At 36.8% G+C, this 20,547-nt stretch overlaps 1 protein-coding gene across 5 annotated transcripts in view; it reads right to left on the bottom strand.

The window, feature by feature from the left end:
- The window catches only part of LIN54 (lin-54 DREAM MuvB core complex component), a 68,435-nt gene that overhangs the window by 35,956 nt on the left and 11,932 nt on the right, over positions 1–20,547 (bottom strand). For 2 of the 5 annotated variants that reach the window (XM_042936032.1, XM_042936033.1), the window contains exons 2-4: positions 18,455–19,170; positions 13,974–14,097; positions 7,151–7,293 (exon numbers count right to left, since the gene is read on the bottom strand). In XM_042936032.1, the coding sequence (XP_042791966.1) occupies positions 7,151–7,293; positions 13,974–14,097; positions 18,455–19,138 (951 nt within the window). In that variant the 5' untranslated portion in view covers positions 19,139–19,170. The remainder of the gene's footprint in view (positions 1–7,150; positions 7,294–13,973; positions 14,098–18,454; positions 19,171–20,547) is intronic. The other 3 variants (XM_042936037.1, XM_042936036.1, XM_042936035.1) reach the window with 2 other exon arrangements.

Here is a 20,547-nt window from a genome sequence, read left to right as displayed (position 1 = left end):
TATTCATTGTTGTGAATTCAATGGATAGATTTTTGAATGTTAAACCACACTGCATTTTTAAAAATGTTTTTACTTCTTTTTGAGAGAGAGAGAGAGCACACATGCATGCTAGCAGGGGATGGGGGGAGAAGGAGAGGGAGAGGCAAAGGGAGAGAGGGAAAGAGAGGGAGAGGGAGAGGGAGAGAGAGAGACAGAGAGAGACAGAGAGAGAGAGAGGGAGAGGGAGAGGGAGAGGGAGAGGGAGAGGGAGAGGGAGAGGGAGAGGGAGAGGGAGAGGGAGAGGGAGAGAGAATATCCCAAGCAGGCTCCACACTGTCAGTGCAAAGCCTGATGTGGGGCTCAAACTCACAAACCACAAGATCATAACCTGAGCCGAAATCAAGAGATGGACACTCAACTGACTGAGCCACCTAGGCGCCCCATAAATCATACTGCATTTCTAAAATAAATCCAAATATTCCATGAAAAAAAATAGTACTTAAGGTAAGAATAAGATTACAGGACAAAATACACTTTAATGTCAGAAAGTAGAGAACAGTTTTGCTAAAATCTAAAGCAAGAAGAAAGTAAACCATGCAGAATCACGTTTGCATTGGTATAGTGCTTATTTACATGTCTAATAAATACTTTGTAGAGAACTGAGGATTACTTTACAAAATAAATATAATGGAAGAAATACGTCCTATAATAATAGACAACTATAATATCAAGTAAATTGAGAAAATATTAAGACTTGCCTGACTTCCCATAACAAACCTGGTTACATTAGTGTCAAAGATGGAGAAGAAAGTGAGAACAGTTTTCAGATAGTAATGAGAGGAAGGAAGGAAAACATGTAGTCCGACCCCTCCACTGCAGGATCAGTGGCCTAATGGCTGAAGGAGGAAAAAATGGCCATCGTTTAAGAGATCTGCTAGGAAAGCAGTCTTGTAGGGGAGAGCTGGGTATCTGTTAGAACAAGATAAAAAGAACATTCAGCGAAGAGACTGAAGATTTAGGGGATTATTTTGATATGAACTCCAGAGAGGGCACAATGGAAGTAGTTCAAGAGTTGGGGATAAGTGAGAACAAGGACAGAAGATACTGACAACCTTAAGGAGATTAGATGTGGGAGATAAAAGGTGATGTAGGAGTCTGGGCCTTTGGATGGTACCCAATGTAAATAGGGATAAATAATGAGAGAAGTCCTGGCTATTCAAGGCAGATGGTGGTAAGATTGTTGAGTGTTGGCAGGTAGGGAAAGGTGGATACTTGGGAGTTTCCTTTTGACCACTTTTGACCAATGGGGGCAAAGCTTTACTTTTCAGTCTTTTTCTTAATTGACTTTTTTGGTATTTAAAATTATAGCCCAAGTGCATTCTTGAAGTCATCTCTCTTTCCAGTATTTTTATTTTTGGTTTTTGGTGTTTTTTTTTTTGGTTTCTCCTACTACCTCTTATCATTCCTTCTCTTTCATTGACTCCTTTTCTTTTAATAACTCTTAATATTTCTGTGGTTCGGTCCTGCTTTCTTCTATCTGTACACACAACCTCATGCTCCCTGGTTGATTTCATCTATATGCATAGTTTTAGTCACTGCCTATACTCAGCTTCCTAAAGGACATTTTACTTTAGATATCAATGAGTACTTCAATGACAAACATCTGCAAGAACTAAACAACATCTCTTTGCCCAAACCAATTATTCTCTCTATATTTCCTTTCTAGTTTAAGAGGATAATGGAATTTTTTCTATTATCTCAAAATTTGGGTGAAGTGAGGTCAAGGCTAAGAACTACAAATGATAAATCCTCACACTCTAAAAAGGAAGACAAAGGCATCCATGGCAGACTTACTGAGAGATAGCATCACTATCATCCATCTCCTGCCTGTTGAAAATGAAACCAAACAGACTTCAAGCTGTATTATAAAGCTGTAATCAAGACAGTATGGTACCAGCACAAGAAGAGACACTCAGATGAATGGAACAGAACAGAGAACCCAGAAATGGACCCACAAACGTATGGCCAACTAATCCTTGACAGAGCAGGAAAGAATATCCAATGGAATAAAGACTGTCTCTTCAAACGGTGCTGGGAAAGCTGGACCTTTCAGCTGGACCAACTATGGGAAAGCTGCATAGTGACATGCAGAAAAATGAACCTGGACCTCTTTCTTATACCATACACAAAAATAAACTCAAAATGGATGAAAGACCTAAATGTAAGGCAGGAAGCCATCAAAATCCTCTAGGAGAAAGCAAGCAAATACCTCTTTGACCTTGGCCTCAGCTACTTCTTACTCAACACATCTCCAGAGGCAAGGGAAACAAAAGCAAAAATGAACCCCTGGGACCTCATCAAAACAAAAAGCTTCTGCACAGTGAGGGAAATAATCAGCAAAACTAAAAGGCAACCGACAGAATGGGAGAAGGTATTTGCAAATGACATATCAGATAAAGGGTTAGTATCCAAAATCTGCAAAGAACTTACCACACTCAACACCCAAAAAACAAATAATCCAGTGAAGAAATGGGCCAAAGACATGAATAGACACTTCTCCAAAGCAGACATCCAGATGGCCAACCGACACATGAAAAAATGCTCAACATCACTCATCATCAGAGAAATACAAATCAGGGGCACCTGGGTGGCTCAGTCGGTTAAGCGTCCGACTTCGGCTTAGGTCATGATCTCAGGGTCTGTGAGTTCGAGCGCCGCGTCAGGCTCTGTGCTGACAGCTCGAAGCCTGAAGCCTGTTTCGGATTCTGTGTCTCCCTCTCTCTCTCTGACCCTTCCCCATTCATGATCTGTCTCTGTCTCAAAAATAAATAAACGTTAAAAAAAAAAAAAAGAAATACAAATCAAAACCACAATGAGATACCACCTTACACCTGTCAGAATGGCTAACATTAACAACTCAGGCAACAACAGATGTTGGCGAGGATGCAGACAAAGAGGATCTCTTTTGCATTGCTGGTGGGAATGCAAACTGGTGCAGCCACTCTGGAAAACAGTATGGAGGTTCCTCACAAAACTAAAAAATAGAACTACCCTACAAGCTAGCAATTGCACTAGTAGGTATCCAAGGGATACAGGTATGCTGTTTCGAAGGGGCACATGCACCCCAATGTTTATAGCAGCACTATCAACAATAGCTGAAGTATGGAAAGAACCCAAATGTCCATCGATGGATGAATGGATAAAAAAGATGCGGTATATATATATACAATGGAGTACTACTCAGCAATCAAAAAGAATAAAATCTTGCCATTTGCAACTACATGGATGGAACTGGAGGGTATTATGCTAAGTGAAATTAGTCAGCGAAAGACAAATATCATATGACTTCGCTTATATCAGAACTTTAAGATACAAAACAGATGAACAGAAGGGAAGGGAAGCAAAAATAATATAAAAACAGCGAAGGGGACAAAACAGAAGAGACTCTTAAATATGGAGAACAAAGAGAGGGTTACTGTGGGAGGGGGGTGGGCTAAATGGGTAAGGGGCATTAAGGAATCTACTCTTGAAATCACTGTTGCACCTATATGCTAACTAACTTGGATGTAAATTTAAAAAAATAAATAAATGAAATTGAAAAAACAAAAAGAAAAGAAGAGGAAATGAAACCAAACAGATTAGAAATAGAAGTAGGGGCACCTGGGTGGCTCAGTTGGTTAAGCATCCAACTTCAGCTCAGGTCATTATCTCACAGCTCATGAGTTCGAGCCCTGTGTCAAGCTCTGTGCTGACACTTGGAGCCTAGAGCCTGCTTCAAATTCTGTGTCTCCCTCTCTCTCTCTGCCCCTCCACCGTCTGCACTCAGTCTCTCTCTCTCTCTCTCTCAAAAATTAAAAAAAAAAAAAAAAAAAGAAGTGAATTTATAAACGTAGAGAAGACTATACCTCCATAAGAACAAAGGCAGGGGTTCTCCAAGAAAACCTCTGGGATGGACTAAGTAATAACTAGAAGAAGGAAAAACCTGACATCTCAATTTTGGCTAGCAACACACTATAATAAACTTTTTGGTAGTGATAAGAATGCTTATCTTGGTCTAGCCACCAGAAATGGATGCAGGAAGAGATTTCTTGGGAGAACCTGACACAAACCTGCAGGAGTTTAGGACATATGTGAGCACAGAAACTGGTCCCAGCCTAGAGAATTCTGAATGCAAGAGGCTAGATGGAACTGTCAAAATTGTAGAGCAAGGAAAAGGAGGACAGTAGTTAGTCAAGCTGTACTTCTACCAGTGGGTTCTTCAATAGGTTTCCCATTAGCCAAACAGATGCTGCAGAAGGGCTAAAGCGTCTTAATGGGCCAAAGACACGTGCCTCTGCTACACTGTGCTACACGTGCCTGGTACACTGCAGTACCAGGTCGTAGGGCAGACTACAGGAGGTAAGAGACAGCCAGGAGAAAGCTGCCAAAGATAGCCTGAGTGTGTACCATACTCTCAACAAAGAAGTGGGCAATGGGGACATATCCATGGGGATCTTCAAAAACTTTCCTAAATGCACAACTGTAAATGTCCACACTTGGACACCTGCTACACTGGCAGCTACATTACAACAGTCCCGGTCACAGAAGTCTTTGTCCTTTCTCTTCTAATCTTCCTTCCAATCAGAAGCCAAAAGCAAAAACGAGGAGGAGGTAGAAAAGTGAAGGAAACAGAGCACACTCCCCTTCTTGACTATATGGTCCCTGAGTCATGATTGGGTCTGAGTTCAGGGGAGAAGCTTTCAAACTAGATTTAAGTTTTTGACTAGACTTTTCATACTTGTGAATTTAATCACCAAAATAAGGCTTGTTCTTATAGTTAAAAATAACCTCTTGTCAAGATGTAGGGAAGGAAGATCCAAGATGGCATAGCTAAAGTCAAGGATGAGAGAAAAATAAAGCTAGTTCCTATCTGTATGCAAATCAGATATAGCCCATATACCAGACTTACCAGTCCACAGTGCCACCATCTACTCTGTTAATCAAGTCAGGAACCTAGGAGTCATCCTAGATTTTCCCCCTCCCTAAGACCCTGACATCCAGTATTATGTCTTAAACCTCTTTTAACACATCTCTTCTTCCCAAGCCCCTTAGCTACTAGTCTAGCTCAAACTTAAAGTACTGGAATAATCTAACTTAGTGATTTTCTACCCTGGCCCATACTTATGAATCTTAAAATATTAAAACTAAATTCAAACTAATACCTCGGCTCCATTTATGGGGATCCTCATTTATGGAGTCAGGTAGGACCCAGCCGTAAGTTTTTTCAAGGGGTCTCCAGGGTGTTTCAAATGTTCATACATGGTTGAGAATCACTAACCTAACTGGTCTCTCTTCCAGACTGTCTTTCATAGTGCCACAAAAATCATCTTTTTAAAAATGCAAATCTTAGAGCATCTGGCTGGTTCAGTTGGTTCAGTGTCTGACTCTTGATCATCTCAATCACGGGATTGAGCCCTGAGTCAGGCTCTGTGCTAAGCATGGAGCCTGCTTGAGATTCTTTCTCTTTCTCTCCCTCTGCCCCTCTCCCTCACTTGTGTGCTGCTCTCTCTCTCCCTCTCTAAAAAAAATTTTTAAAAAAACCATGCAAATCTCATATTAACCTTGAGTAGTGGTTTTCAATCTAGGGTACCCACTAGAATCACTTAGAGAGCTTTTAAAAATCCTGATACCAGGCCAAACTCTAGACCAATTAAAACAGTCTCTAGGAATACAAACCAGATATTCCCAGGTGAACCCAATATACAGACAAGGAAACCACTGCTCTAGAAGCAATGGGAAGCCACAGAAAGTCTTTTAGAACAATAAAATGCAAACTCCCCTGCAGATAATAAAACCTTCTCTCTAACCTTAGTACCCTCACCACTCACACTACCAGAGCAATATAGTTCCCTCAAAGGGCCACACTTTTCCTTCTGTGTAAAGTATTACCTCAATCGAGAAATTACCTCAAAGCCAGTATTACCTCCACTGCTCACCCACAGCTAAGACCCAAACCACCTTTAAGGTTAAGATCTTTCAAGAACAGCCTTTGTATACAGTGTCCCCAACACACAGCTGAGCTCATCAACCCACCTGTAACTGTCATGATTCTGTAGGGCAATTCTTAATGTTTACGTCTAACTTCCCTGTGGAACTGCTTGAAGTGAAAAACGTGTCTTATTCATGCTTTTATCCCCAGTGCCTATCACTAGGCATAGCACATAGTAAGCACTCAAATATCTACTGAATTCATTCCATTTAAGTAAATAATTATTTTCTATTATCATGCAGGTAGAATCCCATTATTAATAAAGTGAAAGAGACATCATATTTATATATTATATTCAAGTCTCATTATAACAGAAACCAACAGCTATACTTTTAAAAAATGTGAAACAAATATTTAATGTTTGTTCTATTTATGAATAGTAGTAAATAATGAAAAAGGCCATAAAAAGGGCAGTAAGTTTCCAGAATCACAAAGGTGACATCTCACAGAATAATGATGGTTAGCTTTACACCTGAAATGTCCTTAAAATATACCTTTTCAAAATGTTATGCTGGTATAATGACATCTGCGTGTTTTAGGAAGTGAACTAAGAGTAAAATGACAAGTACTTAGCTACCTTAAAATAAAAACAGATCATGAAAAGCTTTCAAATGCTTTGAATGAACTATACTTAAATCTAAAAACTCTGAGAATCTGGTGACCAGCATTTGATGGCAATTTCTAGTACTCTGGGTAATCTGTTACCCAGCAAAAACTCAGGTCTCCACAAAACCCAGGACAGTTTAAGCAGAAAACAGAGTATTTTATCAAAATAACAATAAAGTTACATTCAACATTTTATATTCATATAGTCACTACATATGTGACTTCCCAAAGATAATAATTTTGCACAAATATTAACTTGAGAACTATACACATTATGTACCTCATTCAAAAGATTTTTGTTGTACCCACATTGATATGGGCCATGGAAATTATCTTAGCATGCAAAAAGATTACTAAGTTACTATGTGTTTAGAATAAGTTCTTTTTTCTTGATTACTAAATTAATCTAGTATTCGATGAAAGCCTATTACTTGTTTGGGAATATGTTAAAATTGAAGTATCTAAAGTGACTAGTAAGAACATAAAGGCATTAACCACAACACTTGAGCATTTGTGGCTAATTTTTTTTTTTTTTACCTTATTTGGCGATTTCAAAGGTGAGATGGCTATTTTATTTGGTGTCTGTGTTGTAGAATTTAAAGTTGATCCAATAACACCACTTTCAGATATTGTTATGGTCTTTGATGGAGTCCCGGGAGTAGACTGTGAAAGAACCCTACCTGCAAATGAGAGGCAGCACATCAGTTTGACTTTTTTCAATAATGATATAAAATGTATGTGATGATGATCTACACCCACAAAGACTGTAGTCTGTATGTTCACTATTTCATATGTATCCAGGTAGGAACTTAAACACTCAAGTGAGGCCCTAATGAACTAAGGTGAAACTAGTCAGAAGGAAACAAAACAATGCTTCTTAGTAACACTTAGTATCTTAATACCACTTTATGTAAAGTCCATGAAAACACTTCTCACTGTTCTCATCAATCCTGTTATGTTATATTTATCAGAAAATAGGCTCAGGACAACTGTGCAACATGCCCTGTGTAACACAGTTCCTGAAAGTCAGACCTTGAATCCAAGTCTCAAAACTTAATCTCTGTACTATACTACAGCTGTTTTACTCTGAACTTAAATCATTCAGGATACAATTTCAACCCACATCTATAAAACAGACATTGGACTAACCTGAAGACTATCTGATTTAATACTATCTGATTTTAGACTGCCAAAAGGAAAACAAAAAGTTCTTCTCAGACAGATTCCAACAGGAATACAGGGAACCCTTCTGGACACTACCCTTCAGGAAAAACACAGAAAACTGTAGGGTGTCTGGATGGGTTAGGAAATTGGGAATCATCTCACAATGAACTGAAATACTAGGAATTTTTATCCTAGTCAAGAAAGGAATACAAAGACATGACACATCTCCAAATTCTGGAAAGACTGTGTGGCAGTCATTAGTGCTAGTCACCAAGTATTCTGGTTCTCTTCCATTCTGGGCACATGGTAGAACTGTGTACTCCCTGCACCCCCCGCCCCCACCCCATTCCTGGTGATTAGGTTAGGGTCACATGACAAGTTCTAACTGATGAACTATGAGTAGAGGTGTTGCATTTCTGGGCCAGAACATTTCTGCCAATACAAGACCTTCCAAAGCTCTACTTTTCCTCTGCCACATCTGAGATTTCGGTTCCTCTGTCAGCTTGAGTCCTTGTGAGACTGTAAGAAGAGCCCCCTTTCTAATCCACAATAGATATGTGATCTTATCAAGTATGAATAAAAAGTGAAAAAAATTTTTTTAAACTTCTGAGATTTAGAGATTTTTATTATGGCAGGAAAGCCAAGATTATCCCGACTCATCTCTAGGCTGTCAAGTTGAAGGATTAGAGCCACTCTCTATCACATCAGATGCATAGCACAAATGCACAGAAACAGAAAGTTCAGCACTAGGAAAGAACTTCTAACAAAAATTTCCACTTGAAAAGACTGTTTCACCACAAGTGAGTTTTTAGTCACTGAAGGCATTCCAAGCAGACGCTGTATAATCAAATTCACTGGCTGAAAAGGGAATTCAAGCACCCAAAGAAGAGAAAAGGTAGATAACCTACATTATCTCTAAAATTCCTTCTTAGATGCTATGATTTAACTTATAAATATATCTGGAGATGAAAGAGAGAGGGAGAGAGGGGAAAGAAAGAAAAAAGAAAGGACTTTCTCTTTAGGCAAAAATAAAAAACTAGCACTTAAGAGCTTCCGGATTATTTTTTTCTGACACAGTATACAGTTTCTTTTTTAAAATCAAGTTGATCTGACATTTATGAATGTTTAAAATATTTTCAATTTATTTGTAGTACACACTTACATTTAATTTCATTGAAATAGTCATTAACAAATTACAGTTGAGAATTGATTTTTTTTAACCTGAATAACATAACTAAGTCAATTCTATATAAACTAAATGAATCTGCATCAAATATTTTTAGACCACCCTAAAGTGCTAAACCTGCCTGAAGTAAAATGATTGCCTGTTCTAGTTTCTAAAACTAGTTATCTGTGGGATAAACCTGAAGCCCAAAAAGTGATTATATTAAGAAAATAAATTATTGGAGCACCTGGGTGGCTCAGTCGGTCAAGCATCTGACTCGGTTTTGGCTCAGGTCACGATCTCGTGGTTCATGGGATGAATTCCCACATTCGGCTCTGCACTAACAGTGAAGAGCCTGCTTGAGATTCTCTCTCTCTGCTCTTCCCCCAACCCCCCTCAAAATAAACAAACATTAAAAAAAAAAAGAAAAGAAATGACCAATAAAGACACAGTTTTATAAAATGCTCATCACTTATGGTTATTACTATAACTTCTTATTTGTTTGGCATTACATAAATTCAGAAAAAAGTGTCAGAGAAAGTTAATGCAGAAAATCCTCAATTCCTGAAAATAGCTGATCCAGAAAAGGCCACTTAAAGTGAATTCATTTAAGACAGGGACAAAAATTTCACTACAAATAAGAAAACTAAGAGTAAATCTTTCAGTTTTCTTTTCTTTTTCCTTTTTTTTTTTTTGCTTATATTTAACAAAACTCGAGTTTATAATTAAAACTACAGTAACTCTTAGGATGAACTGTTAAGTCTAGGGGAAAGAGGATTCTTCTGAAAATTAGTGTGACAGCACAATGACAGATGCAGTTTGAATGGGCACAACTTGATCATACTGAAGGTCATCTCTGCCAAGCCAAAATATTTCAGGATTTCATCAATTTTCCCAAGAACCCTCTATACTTGTTAAAATTCAAGTTACTCTTAAAAAAAATTTTTTTTGAGAGAGAGCATGAGTGAGTGAGGGCAGACTGAGAGGGAGAGAGAGAATCCCACGAGGTGCAGAGAGAGAGGGAGGGAGACACAGTGTGGAGCCCGGGGCGGGGGGGGGGGGGGGGGCGGTGTTGAGCTCACGAACCATGAGATCATGACCTGAGCCAAAGTCGGATGCTTAACTGAGCCACCCAGGCGCCCCTCAAGTTATTCTTTTTGAGGGGCTTGCTTGTTTTTCATCCAGATAGCATCCCTCCTGATTATCTAATCTCCAAATCCCTATTTATCCTTAGCTCCACAGACAGATTCAACAAGTATGCAAATTCTACAACCTCCCCTTGAAATCAATTTGCAAGGTATTTACACTCCACTGTCAGGTGTTCTCCAAGAATCAAGAAACATACTCCAAAAGATAGGGGATGGGGGACAGGCAGGGAGCTGGCTTATCTAAGCAAGGACTAATTCTTAGGAGATTAATTTATTAGTGAATATTTTCACATTGATAACGCTTGCTCCACTGTAGAAACCTTGTACCTCGGGAGCTCTGATAACAAGGACCTCTGTATCTCATTAAACTGTCTCCAAAGCCTTCTGAAGTATGTGGAATCAACATTTTATAGAAGACGAATCGATAATTATTTACCCAAGATCACAGACAAAATCTATACAAGAGCTATGACTAAAACCCAAGTTTCCCAATAGCTCCTTCCACACCACCACATTGCTTCCATGATATACATTTCATTCAAAATACATATTCACTGAACCACATCTATGTGCCAGAAACTGTGCCAAGTCTGGAAAGAGAGATAAACAAGGTAAAAGAACTATCGTTAATGTGGCACATACGCACAATGGAATATTATTCAGCCTAAAAAAAAATTCTTACATGCTACAACACAGATGAACTAGGAGGACATTGTGCTGAGTGAAATAAGCCAATTACGAAAGGACACATACTGTGTGATTCCACTTATATGAGATATGTAGAGTAGTCAAATTGATAAGAGACAAAAAGTTTCTGTTAGGAGTTGGGAGGGAGGGAAGAATGGGGAGTTATTGTTTAATAATGTAGAGATTCTGTTTTGCAAAATGAAAGAAGTTCTGAAGATGGATGGTGGTGACGGTGGTACAGCAGTGTAAATATACTTAATGCCACTGAATAGTCCACTTAAAAATGATTAAAATGTTATGTATGTTATGCCACAATTTATGTATGTATTTTTATCATAATTTTTTAAATATAAATTAATTTTTAAGAGAGTTTTGTTTTGTTGAGAGGGAAAGAGACAGAGAGAGGCTCAACCAACTGAGCCTCCCCAGTGCTCCAATATAAATTAATTTGTAAAAATTACATGACAAACAAAACAAAGCCAAAAAATTACCACTAAGAAAAATTATAAATGTAGTAGGGGAAACAGACAAGAAAACCAAGTATTATAACACAGTGTGACTAATGGAAATATTAAAAACCAGTATGAAATGTAATAGAAGTCTAATTAAAGTTAAGAATTTGGTAGGTATAATTAAGTTCTAAGGGAATACATAGGAGATGATCAGGGGAAGAGTATGGCAAACAAAGGCATCGTAAGTAAAAAGGAATGCCAAGATCCTAAATCCCGAGAGAACACGGTCTATTTGGTAATTTCTTAAAATAAGTTAAATTAGGTGAAAATGAAAAAGGTATGTATTCGATCATAAATGCCTTTAATGTTAAAAAAGCACTGGCATCTAAATTCAAATCTGACAGACTGAAGCCAAGAAACTGATAAGAAATGAATATGGCCAAGAAAATCTGAAGCAAGGGTGTGACAAGATCAGATCTGCATTTTTAAAAAAATCACTTACACACAAACTTAAGTTTATCTTGACTGTAAGACAGAAAAAGATTTCCATCTTCAATGAGAAGCCCAAAAGTCGTTAAAAAACAATCTAAATGTACTTTGAAAAGTCAATAGCTACAATATAAAGATTACAGAACCTCCTTGTGATAAGAGAATTCAACAGGAGAGGTACTTCAGTGTTTTAAAATTTAGTTCCTAAGAATTTAAAAGGCTATATAATGGAACTAGTTGACAGTGGAAATTCTCTCTCCAAACTGAACTTAATGCCAATGATTCTAATGAAATTTAATAGAAGTCTATCTATGCCTTTTGGTAGGGCCAAGAAGTCTGCCCATAATTAAAAGGTGAAACTATGATTAATGTGCAAACACATTATATAAATGACCCAAAGACCCAGCAATGATATCATTATAGTCAAATGTCAAAGGTGAAATCTTGGCATTGACCAAATGTTCACTCAGGCACATGTACAAACACCACAACTGTTTAGCGTATAATTTTCCCACACAATTAAAAAATGTAAGGGATTCTCTCAAGCTCAGAAATAGTAAAAAACACTGCACTGAGAAATTCCTCTTGGTTAACCCCCTCCACCAAAAACTCCCAAAAACTTCCCAGGGGAATGTTGGGGTCCCTTTTTCATCGATACATCCAAAGCCTTCCTTACTTTCAGCCAACTGAAGCCCACTTCTGGAACCAGATCCAAATCCAAACGCTTTCCAATCTTCCCTCTGGGGCCATACTTGTCCCCATGACAGCCCTCAACACAGCAGCCTCCTATAACATCACAAATCTCTGCTGAGGGCCAAAAGAGAAAAATACATTCGCCCAACAATACTGCCCTCAAACTACAATCTTTCCATGCCTCCTCTCACTTGCTAAAACGAGAAGCCTCCCTAAACACAATGCAAAGTTTCAGGAAAATGACAGATCACTGCCACTGACTTCAGAGTTGCCTGTTGTTACACTGTCTATAAATTTATCAAAAATGGTAGACAGTGGTTTTCATATATATCCTCTCCCACCTACCCCTCACGGTTAGTTAACATTTAAAGTACCTTCCTCAAGAATACACATTCTAGGAATGGGTAATTAGCATTTGAAAGTATCTAGTCAAAGTTTACCATCCAGAGGTACTTCCATAAGCCCTTAAAACACAATGGAAATTAGAAATGAGCTCGTAAGTGGTGAAAACGGTCATGTTAGTACAGCTCTGAATTAAAGACCAGTCACCATGGCTATATGTCTCTAGAAAGATCACACTGCTTGCCAGGCAGAGTAAGAAGAGTGCTGGACTTAAGCCATTATAGAAGGAGAAAGGGAAAGGAATATCAATGGTGTTGCAAGGAAGTGATAATTATGGGTCTTGGACTCCATATTGACTAAGGAAGAATCTGAGGACAGGAAGTGAGTGATTCTTGAGAAAGAATGATTAACAGATCAGAGATCTCAAAGTCAAAGAACTGCCAGATTGGGAATACAATGGCAGATAAACTAATAAAGAAAACAAAATACTCAAAGTCAAGATTTGAGGTGTTACAGTAATTGGTGATGACAAATTATTAAAGTATATAATAAAGAGCATTCGGCCACACTGAAGAATTTGCTGGTAAATATAGCTAAAATTTTGTTATCACATAAGTAATTACTACCATTGTGACCATTTTCTGTTCATAGAAAACTGCATATAAAGCATTTTGAAACCAAAAACAAACAGAAACCACGAAATAGTATACTCTCACGTGTATTAATTTAAATCTATTAAACTTAGCTACGTGTGCTCTAGAGACAAACTGCCTGGGTTCAAATCCCAGTTTGGCCATTTACTGGCTGAGTGCCTCCATTTCTACACTGATAAAACCGGGCTGTTATTAGTACCTACCTTCCAGGATTGCCCAAGGACTATATAAGTGGCTACATGTAAAGGGCTAAGAATAGTGTGAGGCATGTGGTAAACACTAGATGAATGTTAGCTAGTATTACTGAAGTTTAAGACTTTGCTACTTTCATGGTAAAATTCTACCAAAAACTAAGGAGACTAAAGTAATGGACTGATTTTGAGATAAGGCATTTGCTCAGAGCACACATTTAAATAAGTGTAAGAAATAACATTTCTTATTAACTAGTTTGGTTTGTAATAATAACTCTACTTGTTGCACTAAAACATTTCAAGATGGCAGAACAGCCTTTCTTAAACCTAAAAGGAAGGTGAATATATAGCTTAATAAACTATAAAGAAATATAACCTGCAATGACTGGTGGTGATACTTGAGTTGTCTGTCCTGTAACTGCTTTACTATTAATTGGTTTTGCAAAGATCAGCTTCGTGATTACTGGACCAGAGGTTGGTGTTCGAGGCTTCTTAGCAATCTGAAATATATAAATAACTATGAAGGCCATTTGTTTCTGTAAAACACCTATTCAGTCAAAATTAAACAGAAGATTGATATACAGAAGTACATATGAAACCGGCTCATTTAACAGAATATATCTAAGTATTAATGTTAAAAACATCTAAAATGCAGCCATTCATCAAAATACTAATATGATCCCATTCTTAAGCCAATATATAGCAATACCTTTGCATTTTATTGTAAATCCTTACTTTAGTCTGTAGGATAATATGCATATGATGAAAACCAAAAGAGTATTTAAAAATAATTTTAATGTTTAATAATGCTTACTTAATAATAAACAATAATAAAACATGACAGCAATATTCTTTCTCAAAATAACAAATTATTCAGTAATAAAAAGATAGAGTCAGTTAAGAAAGCATAGTGCAAATGATGAAGCCACCTGTAAATGCAATTACATTGGCCCCTGGAAGCAAAATATGAACACACATTAAAGACAGGCTTATGATTAGATCCTCAGCTTTAGATCTATATATTAGGGTAGATAAATAAACAACTGAGTAAGTTAATATCCTAGGATACAAAGAGACAAGTTTGGCAAAACAGACTATTCTGAAGACAAAGCCTCTAGAAATACCATTTGCTAAAATACTGTTTATTAGACTATCAATTCTTTGAAGGTAGGGTCTATATTTATTCATTCCTGATCTTAAATTATATTGGCATACTGTTCACCTGAACTAAAATTCTCCACAAGTCAAAGAGGGTAGAGTTATCAATGTTTTAATATTGAAATTATCAATGTATGCAAAGATACAGCTTCTTCTAAAAGTTAAAAGCAGAAATTTAGTTATGATAGGGGAGACATTAAATATTTTGTCAGATATGAAAACTAAGGCCCTGAAATTGCTATTATTGGAAATAAAGACTTAAAATGAATAAACACGAGGGGCACCTGGGTGGCTCAGTCGGTTAAGCGTCCGACTTTGGCTCAGGGCATGATCTCACGGTCCGTGAGTTCGAAACCCGCATCAGGCTCTGTGCTGACAGCTCAGAGCCTGGAGCCTGTTTCGGATTGTGTCTCCCTCTCTCTCTGACCCTCCCCCGTTCATGCTGTGTCTCTCTCTGTCTCAAAAATAAATAAAAACATTACAAAAAAATTTTAAATGAATAAACACGACCAATTTGAATAACATAAGCATACCAGAAGCTGCAATGGATCACAGACCTAGAAAAATATCAGCGTTGTGCTCAAATTATAAACTAAATAATACATTACCTTATACTTAGAATATATTACTTTCTTACACTCAACATGTTACTGACAAAAAAAATATAAATGAAATATAAATCATTTTTTAAAAAAACAAAACAAGGAGATCCATTACTGTATAAAAAAATACCCGGCTTGGGGGCACCTGGATGGCTCAATTGGTTAAGCATCTGACTTTGGCTCAGGTCATGATCTCACAGTTCATGAGTTCAAGCCCTGCATCGGGCTCTGTGCTGACAGCTCAGCTAGGAGCATGGAGCCTGCTTCGGATTGTGTGTGTCTCCCTCTGCCCCTCCCCTGCTCACGTTCTGTCTCTCTCTCTCTCAAAAATAAATAAACATTAAAAATTAAAAAAAAAAAAATAACCAGCTTGCAAAACTGATATATCCAAATAAATGTATAACCATTGATGCAATTTGGGAGACATAAAGGGGATATATTTCCCAAATGTATTTACAGGCCTAAATTCTAAAATAAGTCAGAATATGTCATCTATTGACTTATTAATAATCTCTAAAGATAAAAGTATTGATGTTCTTAGAAACCCATGTCTTATAATAAACATTCTTTTAGGAGCTTAGAGTATTTCTCCATTTTTAACTGATTTTCACAATCATATGACTATATGAATACCTACCAATCAGGAAAAAATGTAAACAATACAACCAAAGGCACATTAATTATTCAAATGAATAATTCCAATTTGCCCCTGTGGCTACATTTCTTTAGTGGCTCATTGTTGAAAATAACAGTTTATAGTTCCTTCAAGGAACTATAATAATTTGTATTATAAATTCTAAACTACTCTAGAACAAAATTATTAAGTAAAACAAAACATAAAGTATCACTTTTAATAAATTTATCTAATCAACAAAGACAAAAATGAATCAAAAAAGGAAATTTACAAATATAGCCCAATATATAATCAAATAATACGTGCAGGTAATAATTGGCATTGTATTATATAGATTCAGCAACTAATAAGGAGCTATATTGTTCCAAACTGTTAGTTATTAATTACTCTTACACACTATGCACAAGAAACATGGGAAAGTGTTTATATATCTGTAATTAAGTGAACTATACCTCTTTGTTACTGCCTCTGGCCTCAACTGTCACCTCTTTCCTTCATTTTTCAAGATGGGTCTCCTTCTTCCACCCTTACCTGCTGTCCATACCCTAACAGTTTCAATACTCTGATTAAACTTAAGACAACGCTGAGGATTGTCTAGGAAAAAAACCAGAGAATCATATACACCGTGTAATACTAAACCACATATTCTGGTGCCTAAAGAGGAAACATAGATGTGTAGCTTCTTATTTTTTTTTTTTTTTCTAGGCTTTAGAGCTTTGTAGCTTTTTACTTTTGAATTGGAAAGATCTGATTTGCCTAAAAATAACTGGACAAGTGGAACAATATTCTAATTGGGGTTTCTTCTGTTTTTGTTATTTTTTTAAAATAGAAGTTCTTTTTTTAATAAACAGAATCAGGTTTTATAAAATTAACAATAAATGCTTTCACTGTAAGTACTTAGGGGACTGTAGTAGAAACCTTGTAGATACAAGTAAACTGGTCATGAAACAGCATGCATACATTGCTCTAATAAATGAAAAAAAAATGACATTCTGATTTTCATTATCAGTTTATTGTGAATGTGGTTATGATCCACATCTCCAAAGCCAGATAAACTCTGGTAAACTAATAAAAACAAGTTTCAAAACTGATTTTAAAAAGACAAGATACTTGACAACACGATGCTTGATGGTATTAGTATATCTCATTCAAGAGATTCTCATCAAAAGAAGTAAAAGGAAGTCAGAGATAAGTGACAGATGATAATGAACAAGAAAGAAAAGGGCACTAAATATTTAATAGTGGCAGGAGGAACATGGGCAAATTACAAGGTTTGAGAAATCATACAAAGTGCTTAAATAAAAAACCCAAGAAAAATAAGCTTCTAGTTATTTTGCCAACATAATAACCAAAACATTATTTCTAATATCAGCAGAGTGTGGATAGTTCCTTAAATCTTCCTACTGCTTTATATACCTGCATGAGTTCTCTAACTCACACCTCCTTTCTTCTGGAAGAGAACCTTTCAAACAGGGAATGCATTTGTGTTTCCTGATATTAAGTGGATCATTTTATTTTAAGAGCAGTGGTGACCTCAAAAGGCCTATTTGAGCATAAAAAACTGGGAACCATTGAATGTATGCTCTGTTAACCTTCTATCTTAGGATCCTGTTCATACTAACAATAAGAACCATTTTGAAGGATCCTTGAAGTTTTGAGAACTACATCAGTACTATCTTTTACTATGTATTTCATCATGATCAAATAGCCATCTTCCAGCTAAAGCAAAAAACTCAGAGAAGTAACCGATCCAAAGTTCCACAGGTGATAGGGTAGCACAGAGGTCACTCAAATCCAGCTGGTCCAATTCTAAAGCCAATATGTTACCTTCCATCATGTGACACTGCCTCTTCCACACTGCAAACACGAGTGATGGCAATGGACAGTAAACTGCAAAGAGGCGGCACACGCTGGCTAGTATGTACTATTGCTGGCTCCAAGGGTTTCTCAGAGCAGCAAGTTTTCCTAGACTTTGGCCATCTGTTAACTGAAAAAAATTATGTCTGAATGATTTTTTGACAGCCTAGCAGCAATTCTGGTATCTTTATACCAGCAGAGCATACTTGCAATCAAACTACTACTGAGAATAAAATGCATTTAAAAATGAGGAAAAAGCTATAAATACACTAAATTAGAAATTTAACAAAAATTAAGTTTGTTCTAAGTCACATTTAAAAATGAGGAAAAAGCTATAAATACACTAAATTAGAAATTTAACAAAAATTAAGTTTGCTCTAAGTCCTCTAGCAAACATTTTCAAAGCATTAGACATATCAAATTTTACCAAAAAAAAGAAACCCACAAAATTACTAAAAGCAACATTCAAAAGAATTCAATAACAACTATGCATTTAATTACCCTACAAACACAACTAAGAATCAATTTAATTTTTAACATGCATTTGAATTAATAAGCCCCCTTCTTTTTTTTTTTTTTTTTTTTTTTTTTTTTTTTTTTTTTTACCTGTACTGTTTTTAACTGTTGGGTCTGTAACACAGAGGGCTGAGTTGTTGTATTAATCAGTTGACTTCCTGGGGTCAATGCTGAGACACCAATGACAGGTTTCACCTCTGGCCTCCCTCCAATGGTAACTACTTTAATTTGCTGCGGTGGTAACTTAGCATCTCCTGACTGGGCCTGAGTTGTAACTTTCTGAGCCTGGGGTAGTTGGCTATGGGGTAGTGCTAAAACAATTGGTGAACCAGACTTGCCCAAAGTTGTTAAAATTAACTTCTGTCCATCTGGTTTAAGGGTCTGATTGCCAAGTTTAAGATCTGATGTCTGTGATACTTTGTTTAAAATAATCTGATTGGCTGATATAGTCACAGGAGTCTGAGCACCAAGTTTTTGAAGGCCACTTGGAAAAGCTGGTTTCACTGTGGTATTAGAATCTGCTTTAGTAATTGTGGTATTCACTGCAACTTGGTTAGTGTGGTTACTGTACACTGTGATTGGTTCCGTGGAAATGGGCGTGGCTGTAGAGTCACCAGTAGAATTTATGTTGACAATTTCTTCCAGTTCTGTCTCCATGGGAATTGGGGATGAAACAATAACAGCCTCAATACTATCATCATCCACTAAAGTTATACCAGTGTCCATTATCTCCTCTGGAAGCAAACTATTCACCTCAGCTGGCACCACCTCCATGATCGTTCTCCAGCTAGAAAGTTGATCAGGTGCTGCAATAAAGTTGAAAATGAATAAATTACTAATTTTCAAAACAGATTTAAGAAAAAAAATTATTTAAAAAAATGCAAGTGACAAAATCATTATTTATTACTGATGTATAATTGAGCGACAAACTTGAAACTACTGACAAACTTGAAAACTGCTGATTCACACAAAGAAAGACTTAAATGTAAACAAATATTGGAAAATATCTTCAAATCTCTAGGGAGCTAGGTCCTAAAATGAGGGTAGTTTGCCATCTATAAAAATCCATTAAATACTCAAAATAATGTTAAAGGAGTTCCAGAGTAATCCATCTCAGCAAGTGCAGATGAAATGACTTATTTGGCTCAAGTCTGATCAGTTAACTTCATACCAAAAACAACTTTATTTGGAAAAAAGATTCTCAAATCCTCCTTGGCCATTTAAAATGTCAAAAAAGAAAGCATTTAAAAGGCGTAAAAACCAGTCTCATTACAAAAAAAGTGGTAATAATAATAAAGCAGATTACGAACAAATCAGAACTATGATGCTTTTATTTATTACTTTTAATGTTTTTTAATGTTTATTTTTGAGAGACAGATGCGCGCAGAAGGGCAGAGAGAAAAGGGGACAGAGATCCAAAGCGGGCTCTGCGCTGACAGCAGTGAGCCCGTCAGCCCGATGTGGGGCTTGAACTCATGAACCATGAGATAATGACCTGAACTAAAGTCGGACACTCAACCGAGTCACCCAGGCACCCCAGAATTGTGATGCTTTTAGCCAAAGGTTATGTAGAACTTCCAATAAAGAAGTCAGTACCCTTATCTAAACATTACATCATGATCATGACTGACTAAATAGTAATGTTGCTTGCCCATACAACATTAAAGATCCACAGAAACCTAATCAGCATTTTTTCTCCCATTTTTTAAAATACAAAAATGCAATACCCATTCTGAGATTAACAGACATGAGCAACAAATTATAATTATTAGCACTGACAGATACTAATAGGGCCAAAATTAATCATTATTGAGTGTTTGCCAATGATAGCACAATTTATCCTCACAACCATTCTGAGACAGTATCATTACCACTCCCATATTACAGATGAAGAAACTTAGATTATAAAATCCGTCCCAGGTCACATAACTAGTAAATGATAGAGCCCAGACTCAAACTCAGGATATGTTTTATGATACCAGAGTTCATAATTTTAATCACAAAATTACATTGCCTTAAACTTTTACCACTGGTATTTTTTAAATGAAGAAAAAAACAAGTCTACTCCTTTACAGTCAATCCCCTACCCCAAACATCCCATCCTACACAACCACTACTCTATCTCTATAGATTAGTTTTGACTTTTGCCCATTCTAGGATTTCACATAAATGGAATCATACAT

The sequence above is a fragment of the Panthera leo genome, chromosome B1 (genome assembly GCF_018350215.1).
Source record: "Panthera leo isolate Ple1 chromosome B1, P.leo_Ple1_pat1.1, whole genome shotgun sequence".
Classification (NCBI taxonomy): domain Eukaryota; kingdom Metazoa; phylum Chordata; class Mammalia; order Carnivora; family Felidae; genus Panthera; species Panthera leo.
This window is presented reverse-complemented; position numbering and strand designations above follow the sequence as displayed.